The sequence below is a fragment of the Heteronotia binoei genome, chromosome 5, assembly GCF_032191835.1.
Source record: "Heteronotia binoei isolate CCM8104 ecotype False Entrance Well chromosome 5, APGP_CSIRO_Hbin_v1, whole genome shotgun sequence".
Taxonomy (NCBI): Eukaryota; Metazoa; Chordata; class Lepidosauria; order Squamata; family Gekkonidae; genus Heteronotia; species Heteronotia binoei.
This window is the reverse complement of record NC_083227.1, coordinates 26,683,418-26,710,772: the sequence shown is the minus strand read 5'-3', so window position 1 is coordinate 26,710,772 and position 27,355 is coordinate 26,683,418. Positions and strand designations below refer to the sequence as shown.

The window sequence follows — 27,355 nt, the reverse complement described above, 5'->3', positions numbered from 1 at the left end:
CCACTGATGGACCTCTGCTCCATATTTTTATCTAACCCCTTCTTGAAGGTGGCTATGCTTGTGGATGCCACCACCTCCTGTGGCAGTGAATTCCACATGTTAATCACCCTTTGGGTGAAGAAGTACTTCCTTTTATCCGTTTTAACCTGTCTGCTCAGCAATTTCATCGAATGCCCACGAGTTCTTGTATTGTGAGAAAGGGAGAAAAGTACTTCTTTCTCTACTTTCTCCATCCCATGCATTATCTTGTAAACTTCTATCATGTCACCCCTCAGTCGACGTTTCTCCAAGCTAAAGAGCCCTAAGCGTTTCAACCTTTCTTCATAGGGAAGGTGTTCCAGCCCTTTAATCATTTTAGTTGCCCTTTTCTGAACTTTCTCCAATGCTATAATATCCTTTTTGAGGTGTGGCGACCAGAACTGCACACAGTACTCCAAATGAGACCGCACCATCGATTTATACAGAGGCATTATGATACTGGCTGATTTGTTTTCAATTCCCTTCCTAATAATTCCCAGCATGGCGTTGGCCTTTTTTATTGCAAACGCACACTGTCTTGACATTTTCAGTGAATTATCTACCATGACCCCAAGATCTCTCTCTTGGTCTGTCTCTGCCAGTTCACACCCCATCAACTTGTATTTGTAGCTGGGATTCTTGGCCCCAATGTGCATTACTTTGCACTTGGCCACATTGAACCGCATCTGCCACGTTGACGCCCAGCCTCAACAGATCCCTTTGGAGTTCCTCACAATCCTCTCTGGTTCTCACCACCCTGAACAATTTAGTGTCATCCGCAAATTTGGCCACTTCACTGCTCACTCCCAACTCTAAATCATTTATGAACAAGTTAAAGAGGATGGGACCCAGTACCGAGCCCTGCGGCACCCCACTGCTTACCGTCCTCCACTGCGAAGACTGCCCATTTATACTCACTCTCTGCTTCCTATTACTCAGCCAGTTTTTGATCCACAAGAGGACCTGTCTTGTGGATCCCAACCCCAACGCCCCCAACCCCCCAGTGACTTACATGTGAGTAGCCTTTTCTGGGATCCACCTGCAAATGCTTTCCCCCTCCTGTTGCAGATACGAAGCGCCCATCACCCCACCCCGGCCTCATTGGCCATGCAAATAGCAAAGCACCCCCCACCACAAGATCTTTTCCTCCCCCTCTCTGGGAAGCAGCTCGCTCACTTTAACTCTTTCAGTGCTGCAGACGAATGAAGGAGAGGAGCTGCCTGCCTCCCCTCCTCTCCAAGGCCAGACCCGGCCGGACTTCAGCGACGAGCACCCTCTAATGCAGCTGGACGAGGCTGCTCGCCAGTCACTCTGCACAGGGGATCCCCAGGCTGTTCAGCAGTCCCAGCAAACGGCGCGGTGGAGGAGCGGGGACGCGGGCGGGGAGGACTCGGAGTCAGAAGCAAACTCCAGCCCAGCTCTCTCCCCTTCCGCGATCCCGAAGAGATCGACCCACAGTCCTCCTGTTCCCTGGGGCTTCGAGCCCTCCGCTTTAACGGGGCTGCGCCTCCCAGGAAAGCGGTTCTAGGATTTCGCTGTAATCTCTCCCCTCTCTCCAAGCCAACCTGCCGGGGATCCTGTCCACTATCACTCCCTGGGGGGTCCTGTTGGGAGCCTGCCACGTCGTCGGAGAGGCGGTGGCGGACTGGCCAGAGTGTCAGCTTGGCCAATGGCATGTGGGCCCTGTGGGCCCTCTTAAGAACATAAGAGAAGCCATGTTGGATAAGGCCAATTGCCCATCCAGTCCAACACTCTGTGTCACACAGTGGCCAATATATGCACACACACATATACATACATACACACACGCGGGCACGCACACACACATATATTGTGGCTAATAGCCACTGATGGACCTCTGCTCCATATTTTAATCCAATCCCCTCTTACAGCTGGCTATGCTTGTAGCCGCCACCACCTCCCGTGGCAGTGAATTCCACGTTAATCACCCTTTGAGTGAAGAAGTACTTCCTTTTATCCGTTCTAACCCGACTGCTCAGCAATGTAATTGAATGCCCACGAGTTCTTGTATTGTGAGTAGAAAAGTACTTCTTTCTCTACTTGCTCCAACCCATGCATAATCTTGTAAACTTCTATCATGTCACCCCGCAGTCGACGTTTCTCCAAGCTAAAGAGCCCCAAGTGTTTTAACCTTTCTTCATAGGGAAAGTGTTCCAAACCTTTAATCATTCTAGTTGCCCTTTTCTGCACTTTTCCCAATGCTATAATATCCTCTTCAACAGCAGACAAAATGTTTAAAATGTTCATGACCTTTTAGTAGCTTGAAAATAAAATAGAAGTTCCAATATTATTACTGTAATGCATAAAATTTACATAGTAATATTATTTTAATAAATACTATTTTATTTGTTATAAAAATTAAGTGATAGCCTTACAGTTGTGAGTGGCCCCCTTTGTCTCCTGGCAACCAATAGCAAAAGTACGCTTGAAACTCAGCATCAAAAAAAACTAAGAGCATGGCATCTGGCCCCATCACACCTTGGCAAATAGAAGGGGAAGACATGGAAGTAGAGACAGACTTCACATTTCTGGGAGCCAAGATCACTGCAGATGGTGACTGTAGCCATGAAATTAAAAGACGTTTGCTCCTTGGGAGGACAGCTATGGAGAACCTGGGCAGTATAATAAAAAGTAGAGACATCACCCTGCCAACAAAAGTCCATATAGTTAAAGCGATGGTATTCCCAATAGTAATGTATGGCTGTGAGAGCTGGACCATAAGGAAGGCCGAGCACAGCAGAATAGATGCTTCTGAGACGTGGTGTTGGAGAAGACACTTGAGAGTCCCTTGAGAGATCTTCTTGGACTGCAAGAAGATCAAATCAGTCAGTCCTAAGGGAAATCGACCCAGACTGTTCTCTGGAAGGTCAGATGCTGAAGCTGAAGCTCAAATACTTTGGCTACCAAATGAGAAGGCAGCACTCTCTGGAGAAGACCCTGGTGCTGGGAAAGACAGAAGGCAAAAGAATAAGGGGATGGCAAAAGATGAGATGGCTGGACAGTGTTACTGATGTAACAAACACGAATTTGAGCAGACTTCGGAGGATGGTGGAAGACAGGAAGGCCTGGCGTGACTTTGTCCATGGGGTTGCAAAGAGTTGGACTCGACTGTACAACTGAACAACAAAAAAGAAATATTTTTAGACCCAGTTTGCCACTGCGGAGAGGGTTTGCCACCTCCGGCTTGGGAAATTCCTGGAGATCTGGCCCTTTTCTCTTCCTTTGAAGGCTTTGGGAGATATACAAGTGGCTATTTTCAAGGCAGCAAGGCGGGGGAGGTCTGGACACCCCTGAACTCACTGATTCTCCTTCAAGGCAGCTTTAGGCAGGACTTGGTGTGTGGTGAGACTCACAGGTCCTGAATGCCAGCCCCTTTGGGAGTTGCATTCTGCCCAGTTCTGAGTGGGGAATATTAGGTGGCAAGCCCCGGTTCAGTGGTGGAGCATCCACTTAGCATGCAGAAGGCCCCAGGCTCAATCCCTGGCAATGCATCTCAAGTCAGAAGGACCAGGCAGTAGGGGATGGGAAAGACCCACCTTTCAGGTTATTCAGGAGGGCAGAGTTTTATGCAGTTTCCTTGCTGTCTGGTGGCAGGCGATGCCAGCTGTAAAGCATCAAGAGCAAACTGAACCCTTTCCCGTGGACTTAGCAAGATAAAAGGGCTGGAGTCTGCCTGCTTCCTGGATTCCCTGTGGATCCCTTTGCAGAAGCAGTGCCAGTGAAACTGGATTGAGACAGTTTGCAGGACTCCTTTCTGTGAGAATCTGCTTCTCTCAGCACTCTCTTGGCCTGCAGTTCAGCCCAAACCATTTCTCCTGGGCTAGATTTCTAGCCAATTATTATGGTTAGCCTATGGCTTTGAGGTCAGGATCATATTTGTGCAACCAATCCAAATAGAGTAGGAATCAGTGCTGCTTTGTTGTTCTTCTTAAATGCCACACTTTTCAGACTCCCCTTCCCCAAATTCCTATTGGGCTAAAAAACTTCTTCTTAAATAGTAACAAGTGTAAAATTAGAAAAGAGTCCAATAGAACCTTAAAGATTAACAAAATAGGAGGTAGAGTATGAGCTTTTGTGAGTCACTGCTCACTTCTTCAGTGGCATACCCTACCACCAATTGTGTTAGTCTTTAAGCTGCTACTAGATTGTGACTCTTTGCTGCTGCTACATGCAGACTAACACAGCTACCCATCTTGATCTAAATTGAGAGCCACAAGTCATGAACATCAGATGTCTGACAGCCACAAGACAGAAGGAAGGCAAATAGATGGGGGGGGGGGGATGGAGATGTGGAAAGAAAGCAACTTTAACTGCCTTCTCCAAGCCAGCCGCCGGGGCGGTGGGGGCTTTGAGAGCCACACAATATGTGTGAAAGAGCCACATGTGGCTCCTGAGCTGCGGTTTGGCCATCCCTGGTCTAAAGTACCAGAATAAAGTTTGATTCCAGGGGCACCTTGAAGAGTAATAAAAGTTTAATTCTGGTTTATAAGCAGAACTGTTCACGCACATGAAAGCTTATAAATTAAATTTTTTTAATCTTCAAGGTGCCACTGGACTCAACCTCAGAAAGGGTGAATTTCTGCTGGGCAAACTACTCTGAGGCTGTTTCTGACTCAGCTGAATACAGCCAGATTTGAGGCCAGACTCCTGTTTTCTGAGGCTCTGTTGGACTTGAGTCTAGCTGCTCTGAGGCTGCTTCCACACAGATGGGTTTCAAGCATCTACATGACCTCATCCCCAACACTGGGAGGAAAATTCCTCTTTTTCAACTGTCTCCTCCACACCACACATAATTTTATAAGCATCTATCATACCCCGCTCTTTATTGCCTTTTTTATAAACTGAGAAGTCTCAGACTCTTCAGCTTTTCATCACAGGGAAGGTCCTCCAACCCCATCATAATCTTGGTTGCCCTCTTCTATGCTTTCTCCAGCTATGCAATGTCTTTTTTGAGATACAGTGACTAGAACTGTACACAGTATTCCAAATCACACCACGCTATAGATTGGGAAGGCCAAACTTGCTCAGCATAAGAGCCACATAGAAGAAACATCAGATGTTTGAGAGCCGCAAAGGGAGGGACGGAAATAGATGGAGAGGAGAGGAAAGAAAGCAACTTTACATGCATTCTCCAAGCCAGCAGCTGACTTGGCTTGGAGAAGGGATTTAAAAGGAGAAATGCCTTCTCTAAGCTGGCCAATGGATTGGTAGGGGCGTCAAGAGCCGCACAATATGTGTGAAAGAGCCACATGTGGCTCCTGAGCCACAGTTGGGCCACCCATTATAGATCTATGGAGGAACATTACAATAGCAGCTGTGAACACAGAGTTTGCCTATTTCACTGCTGTAGCACACTGGTTTGGCTTTCACTGAGCTATCTGCTAAGATCTCCCCCACCCCAGTCTCAGCATCCTCTGACCCTATTAGCCTACTGTGGCGACAAAACTGGAGTACAATAAAAGCTTATCTGTTGTTTGTGAAAAGTTACTGAGTCTCATGTATTAGATACTGAGAGCATCCATTTGTTTTGGGAAACTTTGGGTTACAAAAGGTGTTTATAAAACATATATAAAGGAAATTCCTCATCACCTATACTTGATTTTGGGACTTCTCCCAATGAGCATCACCTTACACTTACCAACACTGAACTTCATTCACCCTCTTCACAGAGGACATTGTCGCCAGTTTTACCGTAGACTTTTTGGCCACATCCAAAAGCATCTCCCAGATGTCGCTGGCATGATGACATCACTTCCTGTGCAACTCCGGCAACATGGCCTAGGTCTCCTTCTTTCTTTGGTTAAGTCTCCCCCATTCCTCACTGGTCGCCAGGCAGTCCTACCCCAAATACTTCTTAACCAATTTCCAGGACTAGCATGGTGCAGTGGTTAAGAGTGGCAGGACTCTATTCTGGAGAACTGTGTTTGATTCTCCACTTGCCCTCTAACATTGAAGCCAGCTGGGTGACCTTGGGTCAGTCACAGTTCTCAGAGTTCTCTCAGCTTCACCTACCTCACAGGGTGTCTGTTGCAGGGAGAGGCAGAGAAGGCAACTCTAAGCTCCTTTGAGACTCCTTGGGGTAGAGAAATAGGGTGTAAAAAATAACTCTTCTCTCTTGCTTGCAACATCTCTGGCCAGCCACCTAGAATTGCCAGCTCCTCATAGGGAAATACCTGAAGATTATAGGGGCGGAATCTACGGACAGAGGGTTTTGGGAAGGAGTGGAACCTCAATGAGATATAATGCCATGCAGTCCACCCTGCAAAGTATCCATTTTCCATCACAGATCTTTGGGCCTCTCTCGCCTACTCCTCTTCCCTGGTTTTCCTGCTTTTCTCCTTCCACGGCAGTGGTTTCTCTCTCTCACAGTGGTTCTTAACCCTTTTGTGCCATGGACCACTTTGGCAGTCTGGTGAAGCCTATGGACCTCCTCTTAGAATAATGTTTTTAAATGCATAAAATAAAATACACAGGATTACAAAAGAAACCAGTTATACTGAAATACAATTATCAATATATATTTTTTTAAAAAAACAAATCTATGATATAGTAATGCATGTGCTTTTTTTATTAGCGCATTAAATAACAATTTGAACTTGAGTGAAGTTCCTTGGTGTCCCCTCGTAGCCCCTGCGCTTGTGTTACAAAAGGCTGCACAGCCTTAACAAGAGTTGAGAATTCTCATATGAACTGTCCAGTTGTGCAGAACTTTTAACAACGAATGAAAGCAACTCACTTCCTTCTCTGTACTGATCAACCAAAATTGGAGATAGGGATTGGTGGAAATCAGACATCTGGCTCACCAATGCAAAACACCCAACGTCACTACCAAGCTCCATTCTGATTGGCCTGATTGAAAAAGCAGGGCTTTGAACCTTCTGCGCAGGCTCCTCTTCCGCCCTCATCCACATTCGGGGATGAACAACTAGGTGCAGAATTGCCGAATAGCTGGCCACCTATAGAAGATGAGTATAAATGATGTTCAAAAATACCTGCAACAACTGTAATGTGATAAGAAAAATCTGTGGTGAAAAAATCACAGGTATTGCTAATACTACTGTGATTTGTTGCCTAGATTCATAATCCTGAAGGAAATCCTGAATTTTAGTTGGAAGTTAGTGGAAATAATTATGTAATTCTCCCCCATTCAAGGTCATGGCCCCCCTGAAATCTATCCACAGATATCTGCTATGCTTGACTTGCCTATTTAATCACAGGAGTTGGGCAAGATATGTTGTTGCTAATTTCGCAGTTGTCAGAAGGAGTTAGCTTGGCAGGCAGATTGAAGGAGGGCAACCACTAAAAAGGCCCTTCTTTGCATAGTTACTTTGAAGCATATCTGAGCCTCCACTCACCCAGGCATTTGAAGAGACTTTTGTGGATTACCTGAGAAATAGGAAGGTTGGATTTCTGCCTCAAGGTCTTGCTAAATGGTAATTATGAAGTTTCTCCCCCTTGTGTGGATTCCTCAATGGTTAAGGAGATATGGGCTGGTCTTGAATCTCCTTCCACCCTCAACACACCCTATATTTCTTCCCCATGAGATCTCTTTGAGCTCTATTCTCAGTCTAAATATTTCTATCATTTCTTTCAGGTTAGGATAAGGATTCTGGGAAAATGCAAACACTTTACATGGTTTCAACTCTTTTTATGATCTGTGGTTGTCTTTTTCATGTGAAATAAGAAAAACACTCTTTCTCATTGTGTGGGTTCTTTGATGGTTTTGATGATGGGCAGACTAACTGAATCTCTTTCCACATTCAGAGCATTCAGAAGGACTCTCCCTGAATGCTGATAGATGCTTTTGTAGATAACACCTCTGAATGGTTTTTCCTTGCTGTGGGTTCTTAGATCCTGTTGAAAAGCGATGCTGCAGACACTTCCAGACACTGAACATTCAAAACTTTCTCACTTCTGTGGATTCTTAGATGCAACTGAAGATTGTCATTCCGACTGAATCTCTTTCCACACTCTGAGCATTCAAAAGGCTTCTCCCCTGTGTGAGTTCTTAAATGCTTTTGAAGATGGCTACTCAACCTGAATCTTTTCCCACACTCGGAGCATTCAAAAGGTTTCTCCCCTGTGTGGGTTCTAAGATGCTGTTGAAGATTACATCTGTGATTGAATCTCTTTCCACACTCTGAGCATTCAAAAGGTTTCTCCCCTGTGTGGGTTCTTAGATGCTGTTGCACATGGCTGCTCTGATTGAATTTCTTCCCACACTCTGAACATTCAAATGGTTTCTCCCCTGTGTGGATTCTTAGGTGCTTTGTGAGACTACGTCTGTGACTATATCTCTTTCCACACTCTGAACATTCAAAAGGCTTCTCCCCTGTGTGGGTTCTGAGATGCTGTTGAAGACTGCCACTCAACCGGAATCTCTTTCCACACTCCAAACATTCAAAAGGTTTCTCTCCTGTGTGGATTCTTAGGTGCTGCTGAAGACTACGTCTGTGACCGAATCTCTTTCCACACTCTGTGCATTCAAAAGTTTTCTCCCCTGTGTGATTTCTTAGGTGCTGTTGCAGATGGCTGTTCTGACAGATTTTTTCCCCACACTCTGGGTATTCAAACCATTTCTCCTTTGTGTGTGTTCTAAGATGTCGTTGAAAATTACCACTGTAACAAAATCGCTTTGTGCACTCAGGGCATTCTAGAGGTTTCTCCCCTGTGTGGATTCTTAGATGCTTTGTAAAACTATGTTTATGACTGAATCTCTTTCCACAATCTGAGCATTCAAAAGGTTTATCCTCCCCTGTGTGGATTTCTAGGTGCTTTGTAAGACTACGTCTATGTCTAAACCTCTTTCCACAGTCTGAACATTCAAAAGGTTTCACTCCAGTGTGGGTTCTTTGATGTTCTTGAAGATGGCTGCTCTGATTGAATTTTTTCCCACACTCCGAGCATTCAAAAGGTTTCTCCCCTGTATGAGTTCTTTGATGCTGTAGAAGATTGCCACTCTGACTGAATCTCTTCCCACACTCTGAACACTCAAAAGGTTTCTCTCCTGTGTGGGTTCTTAGGTGATTTGTAAGACTACGACGGTGACTGAATCTCTTCTCACAGTCTGAACATCCAAAAGGTTTTTCTCCTGTGTGGGTTCTTAAGTGCTGTTGAAGATTACATCTGTGATTGAATCTCCTTCCACAATCTGAGCACTCAAAAGGTTTCTCCACTGTGTGAGTTCTTTGATGCTGGAGAAGATTGTTACTCTGACTGAATCTCTTTCCACACTCTGCGCACTCAAAAGGTTTCTCCCCTGTGTGGATTCGTTGATGCTGTTGAAGTTTGCCACTCTGTGTGAATGTCTTCCCACACTCTGAGCAGTTAAAAGGTTTCTCACCTCTGTGGGTTCTTTGATGTTGTTTAAGACGGACAGCCCCACTGAATCTCTTTCCACATTCCAAACATTCAAAAGGTTTTTCCCCTGTGTGCATTCTTTGGTGCACAAGGAGCTGTGATCTGTATTTAAAGCACCTTCCACAATGAAAGCATTTACATGCCTTCATTAGAATGTTCCTTGGGAAATGGAGACTTCCCTGTCTTCCATCAGATGATATCATTCCATTCTCTGAACTGATCGATGGCTTCTCTCCTGAATGAATGCTTTGGTGTTTAATAAGGCCTGATTCCTTTGAGAAACTCTCACCACAATTTGAGCAGCTATAACGTTTCTCTCCTGCATGAGTTTCTTCCATCATGTAAATTACTTGACAGAAATTCCTCTCTTGACATGGAATGGGTTGATCCCTCTTCTCAGCTATATGGCTTCCTTTCTGCCTCTTGGGTCTGCCTTGACCCCTGAAGTTTCCTCTCAGGTCTTCATTCTTGATTTCATCTGGTGAAAGACAATATGTTTCTTCATCCTCTTTCCCCTGATCACCTTCTGTTGGCATAAAGAGAAAAATCCTGTTAGTGTCCACACAAAGAGGTCTGAGATACACTTGAAATCCCATCCTTACTTTAAATATTTCAGGGGCTGGTTTCTGCTGTACATTGAAATGTACAATAATATACACATTAAAAGTGGCTTGCTGCCTGTCTGTGTGGTCCATCTCCATCAGTTTCCTTTGGCTTTTTAGCTTTTCCCAAAGAGAACTCCTATGATTCCCCAAGGGTCTCTTCTACCTCTGCTTCTGGGATAAAGAAACAGATAAAGCAAGAAGCCAGGCCGCCAATCAGGCAATCCTTATTCAAGAGCAGTGCGCATTTCCTTTAGCAGAAATTCTCCCCCCCCCCCCCAAAAAAAAACATGTTTGCTGCAGGGGAGGAAAATAGCAAAAACCTCACCAAATTAACACCATAATTTAAAGGGTAGTCCTATGGTTTGTGGAGAGGATACCAATTGTTTGGGGGGTGGGTGGGTGTTAAGGCATTTAGGTTTCAACTGAAAACAAGTGTTGATGACCCTTTTACCTCGCTCAGCCTGGCTGTTCTTATGTAACCCTGCTCTGTTTCCTCATGAATTCACGGAACTCCATTAATCACGTGAATCCTAATTAAACAGAGGCTAATTATGAATCCTCCCCATACGAGGCTAATTATGAATCCTCCTGTTTAATTATGAATCCTCCCCATATGAGCCCCAGAGGCCTCTACGATCGGCCAACCAACATCTTCTGACTATCCCTGGCCAAAAGGACGACGGCTTGCCTCAACCATTCCAGAGGGCCTGCAAAACGAAGCTGTTCTGACAGGCTTTTGGATGAGGCAGGTGGGCCTCCTCACACCATCTCATTGGCCTCCCTGCGCTCACTGTATCCTGTGTCTCAATCTGTGAATGATGTTTATATTACTGATGTCGCCTTTTCTCATTTTTATTTAATGGTTTTAACTGTTTAATTCTTAACTGTTTTATTGTGTTGTAATCCACCCTGAGCTCATCTTGGGAAAGGGCGGACTATAAATTCACAAAATAAAATAAATAAATAAAGCCATATCTGATGGGAGTCATAGAATTGGAAGGGACCTCCAGGGTCATCCAGTCCAACCCCCTGCACAATGCAGGAAGCTCACAAATACCTCCCCCTAAATTCACAGGATCTTCATTGCTGTCAGATGGCCATCAACCTCTTGTTTAAAAACCTCCACGGAAGGAGAGCCCACCACCGGCCCTTTTCTCCAAGGTCCTACAAGGCTCCCTCCCTGATTATCTGGCCTGAATAAGGACCCAAATAATAAAGACAATGAGCAACAAGCCAGCCCCAGCCACTGCTTCTGTATCTTAAGTGCTGGACAGGGAGATTTCTCCCCCTCCTCCATCATGTAAAGCAGAGCCCTTGAGTTCTAGAATTTTGGGAGAGGGAGAAAACGTTATCCTTGTCAACTCTTTCCATCCTGTGCATAATTTTATAAACTCCTATCATGTCCCCCCCTTAGTCGTCACTTTTCTAAATTAAAAAGATGATGATGATATTGGATTTATTTTGGGAGGGGGTTATAAGTTTTATTTACAGCATAAACATCAGAACAGTAATCACAGAAGAAAAAAGAAACAACAAAAATAATACCAGAAAAGAAAAAAGACAGAACAAAACAATATATGCTGGAGAATAAAGGTTAGTATAGTTGGTCATAGTATAATAGCTGCTAATCTATATCAATTCATATTAATAATACAATATATTGCATTTTAATTTATTAATTTACTATGGACTTTACTTTGCTATCTCCATCTGTTTTCCATTATTATTATATATTTTCCCCCTTATTATCGTTTATCTCTATAAATGGGTTATCATATCGTTTTTAACCAATCATACAAGGTTAGGGTTTGTAGAATCTTTCGGGATCAAGTGCCGTGTTCTACTGGAGAAAGTTTTCCTTCCAGACATTTCGTTCTCAGCTGCGGAGAACATCCTCAGTTAACCCAAGGCCATTCCAACAGCTGTAAGTGGAAGAGTGAGGAATCAAACCTGGTTCTCCCAGATAAGAATCCACACACTTAACCACTGTACCAAACTGGCTCTAGCAGAAAGACACTAGCAGAAAGACACTTTTGCTAGCTATGGGGTGGACATGTACAACTGATTTGGGTAACAGACCCCTTTCTGAGGGTCCCTCAACCCATCCTTGGCCCCAGGCCAGGACCTCCTCACTGTCTTGGATGATGGTCACAACACTAGCCTCAGTTGCCTCTGGGCCAGCCAGGTGGCTTAGGTCGCTCTCCCAGACCATGCTGAACATCGCTTTTACTGCCACTCCAACTCCTTGAGACCCCCAAATGGGAAAAAGCATACGGACAAGCCTGAAAACGATGTATTTGTATTCCATATTTTGATTTTTGCTTCATCCCAATGGCAGCAATTCACACCTTTGGCACCCATGAAAGATTCTTACCCAGAGAGGCCACATTCCTGTAGTTCTCCAGCATGACTTCCCTGTAGAGAGCCCTTTGGCCTGGATCCAGGAGTGCCCATTCTGCTTCAGTGAAATACACAGCCACTTCCTCAAAGGAAAAGGGATGCTGGAAGAAAAAGCAGATTCCCTCTTCAGAGATCATGCCAGGCAGAGAAGGCACACTGGGGAGGGGGCAGTTAGGGAGGGCGCAGGATGCAGAGTTTGGCATGGGCAAAGGGAATGGCACTTAGGAATCTATTCCCCTTGGACACCTTAGCAGCAACTGCAGGAACAAAAGCCCCTCTGTGAGGGGGGGGGGAGAACCAGGCTGTCCCCTGCTCATCTCCTCTACCTGGACTGCAGCCGTTTCCACACCTCTGCCAAGATGACAGCTGAACACCACCTGTCCACTGCCTGTGACAGAGACAAAGAAGGGAGGGAGATTGTTAGCCTAGACTCCTTTGTTTGTTCGCTTGTTTGAATCCTGTTTCATGCATCCTCCTTCCTGGGGTTTGCTATAGGCACACTCAACAAAATTCGAAAGGATTTTTAGCAGGGCTTTTTTGTAGCAGGACTGCCTTTGCATATTAGGCCACACACAACCCTGATGTAGCCAATCCTCCAAGAGTTTACAGGGCTCTAAGTACAGGGCCTACTAGAAGCTCCAGGAGGACTGGCTGCATCAGGGGTGTGTGGCCTAATATGCAATGGAGTTCCTGCGACAGAGAAAGCCCTGATTTTTAGTAAATTCTGGGAGAGACATAAGAGAAGCCCCAGATACTCTGAGAACCAAGACATGACTTCAGCAAATAGGAAAACTCAGGAGTAATACTGAAAGTTTTCCAGAGTGTCTGCTGATGTCCTGACATCACATACAGTCCACACACCACTTTCAAACATCACAGGAGTTCGGGCTGCAGGCTGGCATCCTTACACCCAGGCCTCAGATTCAGCAGAAGCTCACAGGAGTGCAGCTCCTGAACCTTTCTGAGGGTTCTCCCTCTTCCCTCCCACCTACCTTGTCCATTGAATAGGAGGTGCAGCTGCATAACAATCCCTGGATTAGGAGAGTGGGCAGCCAGCCAGCCACCAGAGGCTTTGCTATGCCCCCAGCTGCCCTCATTAACCCCTGGAAAAGCCCACACCACCTTTTCTCCACTTCTTATGTGATTTTTGGTGGTGGGTGGCTTGCTGACTTTTTGACTGGGAGGGGGCAGCCCAAGAGAGCCCCAGGTGAGAGAGGCCTGCTTGGATCTCTAGCCAGCCCAAGCAGGCCTTGCTCACCCAGGACTCTCCTTTCTTGCATCGGGTTGCTTTTGGCTGGGGGGGGGGCATATGAGTTATGCTAATGAACTCCACCACCTGGTTTTCTAAGAACATAAGAGAAGCCAATGGCCCATCCAGTCCAACACTGTGTCACACAGTGGCCAAAAACAACAACAACACCCAAGTGCCATCAGGAGGTTCACAAGTGGGTCTAGAAGCCCTTTCACTTTGCCCCCCTCCCCACCCAAGTACCAAGAATACAGAGCATCACTGCCCCAGACAGTTCCAATAATATACTGTGGCTAATAGCCACTGATGGACCTCTGCTCCATATTTTTATCCAATCCCATCTTGAAGCTGGCTATGCTTGTAGCCGCCACCACCTCCTGTGGCAGTGAATTCCATGTGTTAATCACCCTTTGGGGGAAGAAGTACTTCCTTTTATCTGTTCTAACCTGACTGCTCAGCAATTTCATTGAATGCCCACGAGTTCTTGTATTGTGAGAAAGGGAGAAAAGTACTTCTTTCTCTACTTTCTTCATCCCATGCATAATCTTGTAAATTCTACCATGTCACCCCGCAGTTGACGTTTCTCCACACTAAAGAGCCCCAAGTGTTTTAACCTTTCTTCATAGGGAAAGTGTTCCAGCCCTTTAATCATTCTAGTTGCCCTTTTCTGGACTTCTTCTAACAAAATGACTCCTGCTTATGCCTCTTTCTGACTGTGGCCCACCATGTACTTCTGGAAATATTTCAGCAGGAACTCAGAAGGCAAATGTCAGCCACTAACAATGAGCTTTCAGAGATATGCTGCCCCAGAACATGCAGGTTCTATTTATTGCCATGACTAACAGCTGTGGCCAGATTGGTCAACCTTCCCTTTTTTGAGCTGCTTTAAGCCCCACTAACAGAAGGAAGGTGACATGGAAATATTTTAGCTAAATGTGCATAAGAACGGAATTGCCTTCTATGATTCTGTTTAATCACTTTTCAAGGGAGTGGCCATCACTTTGTGCTGTGGCGCTGAATTCGAGAAACTGACCCTGTGTTGTGTGCAGAAATATCTCCTCCTCTTTTTGTCTTCAGCCTTCAGCCCAAGAATGTCACTGTGTCCCCCAATCCCATCTGTTCAAAAAACGGCCTTACCACCAGAGAGGGCATCTTCAGCAAACTCCTGGGCCTGAGGCCTCTTCAATTCCTCAGAAAACGAACTTTTCTCCTCAGATGGTTCCCACATCTGAAAGAGCAGAAAAGGAGATGAGTAAGCGAAGGCATGGAACAGACAGTGGAGAGGGATCCTGCCCCGTCCGCAGACTCCTCATCCCTGCATTGACCCTCAGAGCTGGTTCAACCACAGGCACAAGAATAAGGGATGGGTTTTCTTCCCAGCTGAACAAATTCTCTACAGGCAGAAATATCCCTTAGCATAAGGTCATGAGTTGAACTGAGTGAAGGAAATCCCCTCACCTGCTCTGCCTGCCTCTTCTCCACAGCCTGACTCAGGAGGAAACCTTCAGCCAGGGCCACTGCCTGGGAACTGGTCTCCGGCCCGCATCCTCTGACCCAGCTCTGCATTTCCTGGGGCAGGATGGCCAGGAACTGCTCCAGGATCACCAGGTCCAGGATCTGCTTCTTGGTGTGCCTCTCTGGCTTCAGCCAGTGGTTGCAAAGTCCATGGAGCTGGCTGCAAACTTCTCTGGGCCCATCGGCCTCATTGTAACGGAACTGCCAAAAACATTGGCTGAGTACAGTTGTGGTCATAGTGTCCTGAGCCAGGATCTCTGGCACAGTTCTTTCCCAGAATTCAGCACAGCTCCCTGCCTGGATGGGATGGGGACCCTTCCTTAATCTCTTGCCAGTTCCAGGTCGTTCTGAGTCCTTCTCTTCCATCTCCTCCTTCTCTTGGGTCACCTCCAACTGTGAAAAGATAGCCTTACACATGTGGCAATGAAGAAGGACAGGAAAAAATCTCAAAAAAGTAGAAAGATACCAAGAGAGAATGGAGCTATATCATATTTCCTGGGGGCACTCAATAATTATGCCCCCGAATGAGATGGAGTGTCCTTGTCCAGTTTGTGGATCAGATTAATGTCATTATGCTATATTACCTATCAAGCTTTTAAAGATAGGCCTGTTTGATCTTTCATGAAAATAAATCCTCTCTATTTTGCTCTTTAAAAATCTGTTGCAAATGATATGATCTTGCCCTCTGATTTCTGGGGATCAGTCTGTCTAGGGCCGGGTTGGCCAAACTTGCTTAACATAAGAGCCACATAGACTAAACATCCGATGTTTAACGGCCACAAGACATTAACGTCACATGTTGGGGGGGGGGGAGAGGATAGAGAGAGAGAGAGATGGAAATAAAGCAACTTTAACTTTAAATGTCGCTGGCTGGCTTGGTTTGGAGAAGTGATTTTAAGAGAGAAATGCCTTCTCCAAGCCAGCCAACAGGGCAGTGAGAGCTTAGAGAGCCACAAAATATATATGAAAGAGCCACATGTGGCTCCCGAGCCACAGTTTGGCCACCCCTGGTCAGGGGGCTAGATGTCAACATAAACTGCAGCCCCGGAGAAAGTGGCTGGAAAGAGCTTAACCATTTCAACTATCTCCTCAACAGGCCAGAAGTGTTAAGCAATAGCTCTATCCAAGCAGTCAGCAGAGCTTAAGCCTCTCCAGCTGAGGGCAGAGCGGCTGCCTGGATTAACAGGAGCAGGGCTTTTTCTGGTAGAAAAAGCCCAACAGGAACTCATTTACATATTAGGCCACACCCCTGATGTCACCATGGCTTCACATGGCGTTCTGTAGAAAAAGTTCCACAGGAATTCATTTACATATTAGGCCATACCCCCTGACACCAAGCTAGCCAGGACTGCGTTCCTGTGCGTACCTGCTAAAAATAAAAAATCCTGAACAGGAGACAAGAAATGAAGAGGAAAACAGTAGATGGGACATGAAGCACTGCCTCAAATGGTTTGCATGTGGGGTAACCAATAGACTGGTATGAGTCATCCCATCTGATTACACCTGGGAGTTCTTTCTGGGCCTCCCTAGGACTAGCATGGCTGAGAATTTAAGTGATGATAATTTATAACTTTCATATCCCACCTTTCTGCCCTCACAAGGGACACCAAGGCGGCTAACAAGTTAAAACATTTGTGTGTGTATTTGTTATGTTTAAGTCTACCTTTCTCACTGGGACTCAAAGCAGATGACATAGAGTGACTCAATACAATCAATAGGACAGTACATTCAATAAGCTATGAAATAGAAGTTGGACTGTAGAACCAACCAGAAATCTGAAAACCAGTATTGAAGGAGAGCATAAATGTAAGCATGAACCACTAAATCAGGGCAGTCAAACTCATTCATTATGAGGGCCAGATCTGACATAAATGAGACCTTGTCAGGCCAGCCTATGCATGTCATAAAATGTAATGCCAGGTAGCAGAGATATTAACTTTATAAAGGGCACAAATACAATTACATTAAAGTTTTTGTATCACTCCCGTGTGATCGAGGGAACTTGGCAAAGGAGGCTCTGGTTCTTTTCCTATGAGGTGATGGAACCGCATCCTGTAGAAGGAAAAGAGGCTTGGCTCAGTAGCTCTGCTGTGCAACTGAGAGAGCCTGGCAAAGCAAGGAGCCTCAGCCAATAGAGAAAATAGAGGCTTTGTTTTGTAGCTTCTGTGGGATTGAGCAAGCCTGGCAAAGCAAGCTGTGACACAGAAGGAAGCAAGAGAGAGGGAGAAGAAAGCAGACTTCCTCGTGGGCCTGATAGGAACCCTCTGGGGGCCTAATCCGTCCCCTGGGCCACAGGTTTGACACCGCTGCACTAAATGATGCAAAATTGCATAGTAGGATGCAATTTACAGAGGTGCAAAGATTACATAGTAGGATCCTACATACAAGCAACTATACACATTAATTTCCTGATCTGGATACTCCAGGCTAGGCTAATTTTGTCAAATCTTGGAAGCTAAGCAGGGTCAGCCCTGGCTAATATCTGGATGGGAGACCCCCAAGGAATACCAGGGTTGTTATGCAAAAGCAGGCAATGGGGAATCCCCTCGGGACGTCTCTTGCCTTGAAAACCCTACAGGGTCACCATGAGTCAGCCATAACTTGATGGCAACAACAGCAAATAACAGCAAAAATGGGCTCTTGTGTTAAGATAGCACACAGCTGTATAAAACACAGGAAAATGCACTCCTCATACAATTCAGTATCTTATATCACAGTGAACTTTATATATATTGTACAACAGTAAATGTGAAGTTATATACAGTTACTCTATTAATACGAAACATTCAAATCCTATGTCTCCAGCAGTAGCAAAGTACTGGTAAGTTACTCCATCCACATCTCATTAAACAAGTCCACTCTGCAAAACAACAGTCCTTCAAGCAGAGTACTCAAGGAATTATTTCTATCCCCAGAAGCAAGAGACTTCAGCGTCTTTCGAAGAGTTTTATTGTCTTCCCGAGTTTTTTTGTCTTGATAAATAATTCCTTGAATACTCTGTTTGAAGGACTGTTGTTTTGCAGAGTGGACTTGTTTAATGAGATGCAGACTGAGTAACTTACCAGTACTTTACTACTGCTGGAGACATAGGATTTGAATGTTTCATACTAATAGAGTAACTGAATATAACTTCACATTTACTGTTGTACAATATATATAAAGTTCACTGTGATATAAGATATTGAATTGTATGAGTTTATATAGCTGTGTAACAACAGCAAATACACATCAGTTTGGAATACATTCCCTAAAAAATTCTCCAAGTGACTTTGTGAGTCATTTTGGACAGTGTTTTCCTATTGCCTGTGTAGAAAAGCCCCCTTGAATAGTTCAATTTTCCATAATTTGTGGAAAGGCAGGAGAGTGGAGGAACTTTCTGATCTCCTGAGAGCAGGCCATGCTACGAAGTGGGGGCATCAAAGGAGAAGGCACCTGGAGAGATAGTTGTTGATTCTGCAAATGTGCAGGTGGGACCTGCAGAAGTCCCATGTCAAGAGTGCCTCTTGCCAACTGGAGAGCCAATTTGGTGTAGTGGTTAAGTGTGTGGACTCTTAGCTGGGAGAACCGGGTTTGATTCCCCACTCCTCCACTTGCACCTGCTGGAATAGCCTTAGGTCAGCCATAGCTATCACAGAGGTTGTCCTTAAAAGGGCAGCTGCTGTAAAAGTTCTCTCGGCCCCACCTACCTCACAGGGTGTATGCTGTGGGGCGAGGGGGAGGTAAAGGAGATTGTGACCACTCTGAGCCTCTGAGATTCAGAGTATAGGGCGGGATATAAATCCATTATCTTATTCTTCTTAATCGGAATGCTACATTCGCTTCTCGCTTAACAGCTCTCCTATCTCTGTGTAACTACTGAAGCATTCCTTCAGCCTGATCTCAGGGATGGCCAAGGCCATCTCTGACTGATATGTGTGCACCTACAATGGGACTGGGAAAGAACTAAGAGGGAGGGATCACTTGCTTTGCGCCTTGGGTTTGAATGTATAACGGTTTTCACATAAGGTATAAGTAAAGGGTATTTGCCTGTCAAAGCCAGTTTTCACAAGAACCATCTTGCTCTGACTTGTCATGTATCAATAAACAGCGATTTTGAAAATGGACTGTAATTGATCCTTGAACTGTTGGGGACTTGACATCCAAGCTCAGATTTTCCAGAGTGTCTGCTGATGTCAGAGGAGCAAAGGTGCCACAGAAGAGTGTCAGAGGAGTGAAGCTGCCACAGCAGAGCCTAGAAGGACAGCCTGTCTTGCAGGGATGAGGACACAGAATATCCTTCAAGACCTCCACCTTCCCAGTCGACATGGCTTGTCTTTCTAAGATTTCATTTCAGTTCGTTCACTCTTAGCACCAAGAAATTTCATTTCAGTTCGTTCACTCTTAGCACTTAGATAAGGAAATATATACAGTTGTTGTGTATCATCTAGCGGCCCCGTGGTGCAGAGTGGTAAAGCAGCAGTACTATGGTCTGAACTCTCTGCTCATGACATGAGTTCGATTCCGGTGGAAGTTGGATTCAGGTAGCTGGCCCAAGGTTGACTCAGCCTTCCATCCTTCCGAGGTCGGTAAAATGAGTCCCCAGCTTGCTGGGGGGAAAGTGTAGATGACTGGGGAAGGCAATGGCAAACCACCCCGTAAAAAGTCTGCCGTGAAAACATTGTGGAAGCAACGTCACCCCAAAGTTGGAAACGAATGGTGCTTGCACGGGCGACCCTTCTTTCCTATTTTCCCCTGTGTATCATCTGTATATTGATAACAGCCAAGCCCCAAACCACAAATGATTCAGCCTAAGGGTATAAACACAGAAGATATTTTTTGGTCCTGGAACAGGTAACTGTTCCCCAAGGGCCGTTCTTTGGGTCCAGTCCATTAGGAAGGATTTGATCCACTCCAGCCCACAGCCCCTGATGCCCAATTTTTCCCCCAGGCACCCCAACAAGAGGGCAAGATCCACTGTTGCAAGGGCAGCCAAGAGTTGCACAAAGGAGGCCTGACCTTTATCTACTTGGAACACAGGGCTTTTTTTGAGCAGGAATGAAGTTCCAGCTAGCTTGGTGTCAGAGGGTGTGACCTAGTATGCAAATAAGTTCCTGCTGGGCTTTTTCTACCAAAAAAGCCCATTGTGAAAGAATTGTGATATCAGGGGGTGTGGCCTAATATGCAAATGAGCTCCTCTGGGCTTTTTCTACCAAAAAAGGCCCTGCTGGAACAGGCATTTAAAACATATTTTAAAATCGTTCAAAACCGCTGAATACCAGCTCCCTCTCGAAAACAACCGATGGTCGCATTTCTCTCTTTCAGGACTGAAAAGCTGATCTCCCCCCCTCCCCCCCCTATTATTAATGCGAGCAAATCTTTCCAGAGATTTACTACAGCCCCGTGCCGCAGAGTGGCAAAACTCCAGTCCTGCAGTCCTAAGCTCTGCTCACGACCTGAGTTCGATGCCCAGTGGAAGCTGGGTTTTCAGGTAGCCAGCTCGAGGTTGATTCAGCCTTCGGAAATGATGACTGGGGAAGGCAATGGCAAACCACCCTGTAAAAAAGTCTGCCGTGAAAACGTTGTGAAAGCAACGTCACCCCAGAGTCAGAAACGACTGGTGCTTGCACAGGAGACTACCTTTTTTTTACCTTTAAATCTTTCCAAGATCTGGATGCAAGGTTCCCCCCCCCCCCCCCGCGGTTGCAAATTTGAACTCCCTGTTCTCTTTGGCCATTCAAGAGCAAAGCTTCTCCCCCCCACCAAAAAAACCCCCCTTACTTGTAAGTAACCCTTCCTGGGAAATGGCTGCGACTGCGAGGCTTTTACCCGAGGCTGCATATCTGCAGCCCTCCCTGTTCCCTTTGGCCATTCAATAGCAAAGCCTCCCCTCCCCCGCCCCCGGAAAGCCCTTTTCCTTCTTCCTATCCAACCCCCCGCCTTGCTGGGCCTCTCTGAAGCAGCTCGCTCACTTTAACCCTTTCGGTGCTGCAGACAAATGAAGGCGAAAAGCTTCTTTGTCTCCTCGCCGGACTTCAACCACGCCCCATCATGCAGCTCGATGGGGCTGCTCGCGAGTAACTCTGCCCGGGGGGATCTCAGGATGTTCAGCCCGCTCAAGAGAGGGAGGAGGCGAGGGAAGCAAAACTCAAGCCGCGATCTGAGGCACAGGCTGCCGAGTGACCCACGGTGCGTGGGGCTTCCTCTCGGAAAAGTGGTTGTAGGATTGCATGTTAACTCTGTTTCTGCAACACGCTCCTTGTTTCTCAAAACGAGTCTGCTGTGCTGCGAAGCTTGCTCCAACACTGACTCCCCTATCGGAGTGGGTTGCCACCTCCCGCTTGGGAAATTCCTGGATATTTGGCCCTTTTCTCTTTCCTCGGAGGCTTTGGGGGATATTCAGAGGGCTATTTGCAGCCGGTGGGAGGAAGTCTAAAGAAGGACACCCCTGCCCTCACTTTTTCTGCTTCAAGACTTTAGGCAGAGCTGTGTGTGTGTGTGGTGAGACTCACAGGTAGTGGGTACCAGCACATTTTGAAGATATTGGATTTATATCCCGCCCTATACTCTGAAATGAGAGCCCCGTAGCGCAGAGTGGTAAAGCTGCAGTACTGCAGTATGAACTCTCTGCTCACGACCTGAGTGCGATCCCGAGGGAAGCTGGGTTCAGATAGCTGGCTCAGGTTGACTCAGCCTTCCATCCTTCCGAGGTCGGTAAAATGAGTACCCAGCTTGCTGGGGGGGAAATGTAGATGACTGGAGAAGGCAATGGCAAACCATCCCATAAAAAGTCTGCTGTAAAAACGTTGTGAAAGCAAGATCACCCCAGAGTCGGAAAGGACTGGTGCTTGCACAGGGGACTACCTTTTTTATATACTCTGAATCTCAGAGTTTCAGAGCGATCACAATCTCATTTACCTCCCCGCCACCCACCCACAACAGACAGGTAGGTGGGGTTGAGAGAACTTTCACAGTAGCTGCCCTTTCAAGGACAACTCCGGTGAGAGCTATGGCTAACTCAAGGCCATTCCAGCAGCTGCAAGTGGAGGAGTGGGGAATCAAACCTGGTTCCCCCAGATAAGAGTCTGTGCACTTAACCACTACACCAAACTGACATTTTGGGGACTGCATACTAGCCAGTCCTGAGTGGGGGACTGGTGGCAAGCCCTGGCTCAATGGTGGAGCCTCTGCTTGTCATGCAGAAGGCCCCAGGCTCAGTCCCTGGAATCTCAGTTTGAAAGGACCAGGCAGTAGAAGATGTGAAAGACCTCAGCCTGAGACCCTGGAGAGCTGCTGCCAGTCTGAGTAGGCAACACTGACCTTGATAGACCAAGGGTCTGATTCAGTAGAAAGCAACTTCAGGTCTTTATATGAGTACTGGCATTACTACCCCCTAAAGTACTGTTTTTACATTTACCCTTTATGCATGAAGCATAGCTCTGTGCTGGCCCTGGCGCTGGGAAAGGCAAAAGGCAAAAGAAGAAGGGGATGGCAAAAGATGAGATGACTGGACAGCATTACTGGTGTAACTAATATGAATCTGAGTGGACTTTGGAGGATGGTGGAAGACAGGAGGGCCTGGCGTGACTTGGTCCATGGGGTCGCAAAGAGTCAGACTCGACTGTGCGACTAAACAACAACATAGTCCTGTGCAATTTTGTGGCAGGTGGTACCAACTGTGCAGCATCAGGATTGAAGGCAACCCTTTTCCATGGACTTGATGGGATGGCAAAGGTGTTAGAACCTGTTGGCTGCTTGCATTCCCTGTGGGTTCCTTCTCAGAAGCCAGGTGCCACAGATGCTCAATTTAGGGACAACTTGTGAGATTTCCTTCTGTGGGAATCTGATTCTCTTGGCCTAAACATAAGAGAAGCCATGTTGGATCAGGCCAATGGCGCATCCCCTCCAACACTCTGTGTCCCACAGTGGCAAAAAAAAAAACCCAAGTGCCATCAGGAGGTCCACCAGTGGGGCCAGGACACTAGAAGCCCTCACACTGTTGCCCTCCCCCTCAGCACCAAGAATACAGAGCATCACTTGCCCCAGACTAAGTTCCAACAATAAGCTGTGGCTAATAGCCACTGATGGACCTCTGCTCCATATGTTTATCCAATCCCCTCTTGAAGCTGGCTATGCTTGTAGCCACCGCCACCTCCTGTGGCAGTGAATTCCACGTGTTAATCACCCTTTGGGTGAAGAAGTACTTCCTTTTATCAGTTCTAACCTGACTGCTCAGCAATTTCATCAAATGTCCACGAGTTCTCATATTGTGAGAAAGGTAGAAAAGTACTTATTTCTCTACCTTGATCCCATGCATAATCTTGTAATCATGACACCCGTCAGGCAATGTTTCTCCTGCTTCTCTAAGCATAATTTCCAGCCAACCATTACAATTAGTCTACGGCTTTTCCGTCAGGAACATATATGTGCAACCCAAGAGGAGTAGGAAATGGTGCTTCTTTGTAACAATTAAATCCCACAATTTATAGAGCCCCCCCCCCAGTAGTGACAAATATAAAACTGGAATTTTAAAAAGTTGTCAGGAGAATCATATTGTCTGCCAGTAGAGGGAAATCAACCCAGACTGTTCACTGGAAAGTCAGATGCTGAAGCTCAAATACTTTGGCCACCAAATGAGAAGGGAGCACTCCCTGGAGAAGATCTGTTGGGGTTTAGATATACGATTAGCAGAGTAACGTGTAGAGAACCACGAATAACAGCCAGGCACACGGTTTAGCTTAAGATACAAAGTAGTTTACTTTACTAATGAGGAAAAGGTATGACTGGGATTTCTAGAAAACAAAGAAGGATTCAATATCCTATCTAGCTTCTAGGCTACATCTTGACTCTCTCGAGTCCTAACTTCAACTGCTCTGGAGATCTAAGGGCTTAACACAAAGGGCAATAAAACTGACCAAATGTTTTCCCCTAGACCACCACCCAAATATATGGATTAGCCTATTAGGGCTCTCTCTCAATGGTCACTATGCATATTGACACCTAGCCTTGGCAGGAAGTACATGCACACATTCTCGTTGGCTCTACCTACTAACTGGCTAAACATCAGCATGCATATAAAAACAATTAACTCACGACAACAGGAAGTGAAATTGCATAAAAAAACCAACAAGATCCTGATGCTAGGAAAGACAGAAGGCAAAAGAAGGGGACAGCAAAAGATGAGACCGCTGGACAGTGTTACTGATGTAACAAACAGAATTTGAGCAGGCTTCGGAGGATGGTGGAAGACAGGAGGGCTTGGCGTGACTTTGTCCATGGGGTCACAAAGAGTTGGCTGTGCGACTGAACAACAGAAGGCACTGCAGGATTGCTTTTTGCGCAGGGCAATCTTATGCTGTTCCTGAGTGTAGCCTTATTGGTCTTCAGTAGATCAGCTAGATCAGGGTGGTCAAACTGTGGCTCAGGAGCCACATGTAGTAGCTCTTTCACACATATTATATGGCTCTTGAAGCCCCCACTAGCCCATTAGCCAGCTTGGAAAAGGCATTTGCAAAGGTTTTTCAGAGGATCTACAGGACCTCCTCCCCATTTGGCTGCAATATTCCCCAGATTTGATTTGGAATCTTCTGAGAGCACCTTTGCTCTTGTGGGCGAGAAAATGCACTTTTGCAGGTCCTGCCCACATTGGGGCCATTTCCCTGCCTTAGACTCCTCAGTTGTTAAGAGAGCCCCATGGCACAGTGTTAAAGCTGCCGTACTGCAGTCCTAAGCTCTGCTCACGACCTGAATTTGTTCCTGGCAGTAGCTGGGTTTTCAGATAGCCAGCTCGAGGTTGACTCAGCCTTCTGAGGTCGGTAAAATGAGTACCCAGCTTGCTGGGGGGAAAATGTAGATGACTGGGGAAGGCAATGGCAAACCACCCCATAAAAAGCCTGCTGTGAAAACGTTGTGAAAGCAATACCACATCCCAGAGTCAGAAGCTACTGGTAATTGCACAGGGGACCTTTCCTTTCCTTTCACTTCCTCCTACACACTATATGAAGAACATCACTCATTGAAATATTGCTATGGCTTAACGTTAGCAATTGACTATTAATATTAATAACATGATCAGGATATATTTATTACAGATTTTGGAATTGTTTGAAAATGGGCTATTCAGCCACCCATTTTGTACCACGGGGGCAAGTGTAACTTACTCTACTGTCCCAGAACCGAAGCTGCTAGATTTCACAGAGGACTTGTAAGAATGTAAGAGGATTAAACCAGTGGTCCATCTAGTCCAGCATCCTGCTTCACACAGTGGCCAGCCAGTTCCTCTGGATAGCCAATACAGCATAGGGGCCGAGGCCTTCCTGGCTCTGGAATTCAGATAGTGTCTCTGAATGGGGAGGTTCCCCTCATTCACCATGACAAGTAGCCATTGACAGATTTATCCTTCGTGAAGTTCTCGAATTCCTTCTTATACCTAAAAACTTTAAATTGCCATCCTCTGGAAGTGAATTCTACATTTAAATATCTCTTTTTCCATCCTGAATCTACTGTCCATCAGATTCATTGGATGTCCTCGAGTTCTAGTATTTTGGAAGAGTGAGAAAAAGTTATTATTGTCAACTCTCTTCACTCCATGCATCCTATATATATATATAAGCCCTTTTGTGGTGGCCAAATGGAGCTCTCCCATTGGCTTATGGGTACATTCTATACACAGCATATAATTGGCCCATCATGGCTCCTCAGGGTCTCTAGCCTCCCATTGGCTGACTCCCCTGCCTACTACAGGTCTGGGAATATTGAACAAACTGCCCAGTCTTACCTTAGAGACAGCCACATCTCCAATTCTTCTCTGTGTCCTCTATCAACTAGCCTTACAGAAATCATTGCTGGCAACAGACCTCTGTTGCCACCTCAACAGCCCACACAGATGGCCTCCCAGCACAAACAGCCTCTAAAGGCGGCAGATAAAGTCAGGGAGCCGCCACCACCACCACCACAATCTGACTAGGCAGCAAGGCCTAGCCCTGCTGGGAGTGTTTCTTCAGAGGTCATAGCTGCCACCTCTTTCCTGTCACTCCCCTCTCTTCCTCCACCCCTCAGCCTCACCCCTAGCTGGAGGCTGTTGCTAGGCAAACATGGCTGCTTCTGTCAGTAAAGGGAGAGGCCTCAAGTGAATGGAATGGCATACAGTCCTCCCTCCAAAAGAGTTATTTTCTCCAGGATAGGAAGAGAGATTTGTTGTCTGGAATTCAGTTGTGATCCCAGGAGATCTTCAGGCTCCACCTGAGGTTGGCTACCCTAGCCCTAGCAGCATCCTCTGGGTGACTTGATGCCACCTACCTGGCATGACTTAACCAGGCCTGGCTGCTTGCTCCTGTTCAGCTCAAGTATGTGAAACCAGAGAGCTCACAAGTACGAGTAACGTATATAACTTAGAACACTCCGTGAGAGCTTTAACGAATACATATATTGAAAACAAAAATTTAAACCACGGTATTTTTCACATATTAATTTGGAATTATTTACGGCTTACAGCTGCTGCTGGAATGGCCTATGGGTAGGAGTTGTCCTTGAAAGGGCAGCTGCTGTGAGAGTCTTCTCAGCCCCACCTACCTCACAGGGTGTCTGTTGTGGGGGGAGAAGATATAGGAGATTTTAAGTCGCTCTGAGTATCTTATTCAGAAAGAAGGGTGGTGTATAAATCTGCAATCTTCTTCTTCTTAAAGTGTAGATGACTGGAGAAAGCAATGGCAAAGCACCCCATAAAAAAGTCTGCCGTGAAAATGTGATGCAACGTCACCCCAGAGTCGGAAACAACTGGTGCTTGCACAGGGGACTACCTGTGAGTTCACTGCCCAGTTCTTCAGATAGCTGAAGAAATAAATATGTAGTTTTTGAAATTAATGGTGTATTTTTTTTCTGCATCCAAGTGTATAGACCCCCTGAAATCTATCAAAAAGATATGCTATCCTTAACCTGACTGAGGAAGGCAATGGCAAACCACCCTGTAAAAAATCTGCCAAGAAAACATTGTGATACGTCACTCCATGCGTTGGTAACAACTTGGTGCTTGCACAGGGGACTACCTTTGCCTTTTTAGCCTATTTCATCGCAGCATTTGAAAACAAGTATGTTTTTGCCAGTTCTCTAAATGTCAGAAGGACTCAGCTTGGCAGACAGACTGAAAGAGGGCAGCCACTAAAAAGGCCCTTCTTCACATAATGACTTTTCAGAGCATTTCTGAGCCTCCAAA

General features: G+C 46.0%; 2 protein-coding genes across 4 annotated transcripts in view; both read right to left on the bottom strand.

Moving 5' to 3' along the window:
• The window catches only part of LOC132571219 (zinc finger protein 420-like), a 127,013-nt gene extending 105,984 nt beyond the window's left edge, over positions 1 to 21,029 (bottom strand). The window contains exons 1-6 of one of the 3 annotated variants that reach the window (XM_060237942.1): positions 20,926 to 21,029; positions 15,112 to 15,561; positions 14,791 to 14,881; positions 12,731 to 12,792; positions 12,379 to 12,505; positions 6,534 to 9,925 (exon numbers count right to left, since the gene is read on the bottom strand). In XM_060237942.1, coding sequence (XP_060093925.1) covers positions 7,887 to 9,925; positions 12,379 to 12,505; positions 12,731 to 12,792; positions 14,791 to 14,881; positions 15,112 to 15,561; positions 20,926 to 20,985 — 2,829 coding nt within the window. In that variant the 5' untranslated portion in view covers positions 20,986 to 21,029 and the 3' untranslated portion in view covers positions 6,534 to 7,886. Of the gene's footprint in view, positions 1 to 6,533; positions 9,926 to 12,378; positions 12,565 to 12,730; positions 12,793 to 14,790; positions 14,882 to 15,111; positions 15,562 to 20,925 lie in introns of those variants that run through there. The other 2 variants (XM_060237940.1, XM_060237941.1) reach the window with 2 other exon arrangements.
• LOC132571316 (gastrula zinc finger protein XlCGF57.1-like) overlaps positions 1 to 27,355 on the bottom strand; it is a 397,476-nt gene that overhangs the window by 8,306 nt on the left and 361,815 nt on the right. The window lies entirely within an intron of this gene.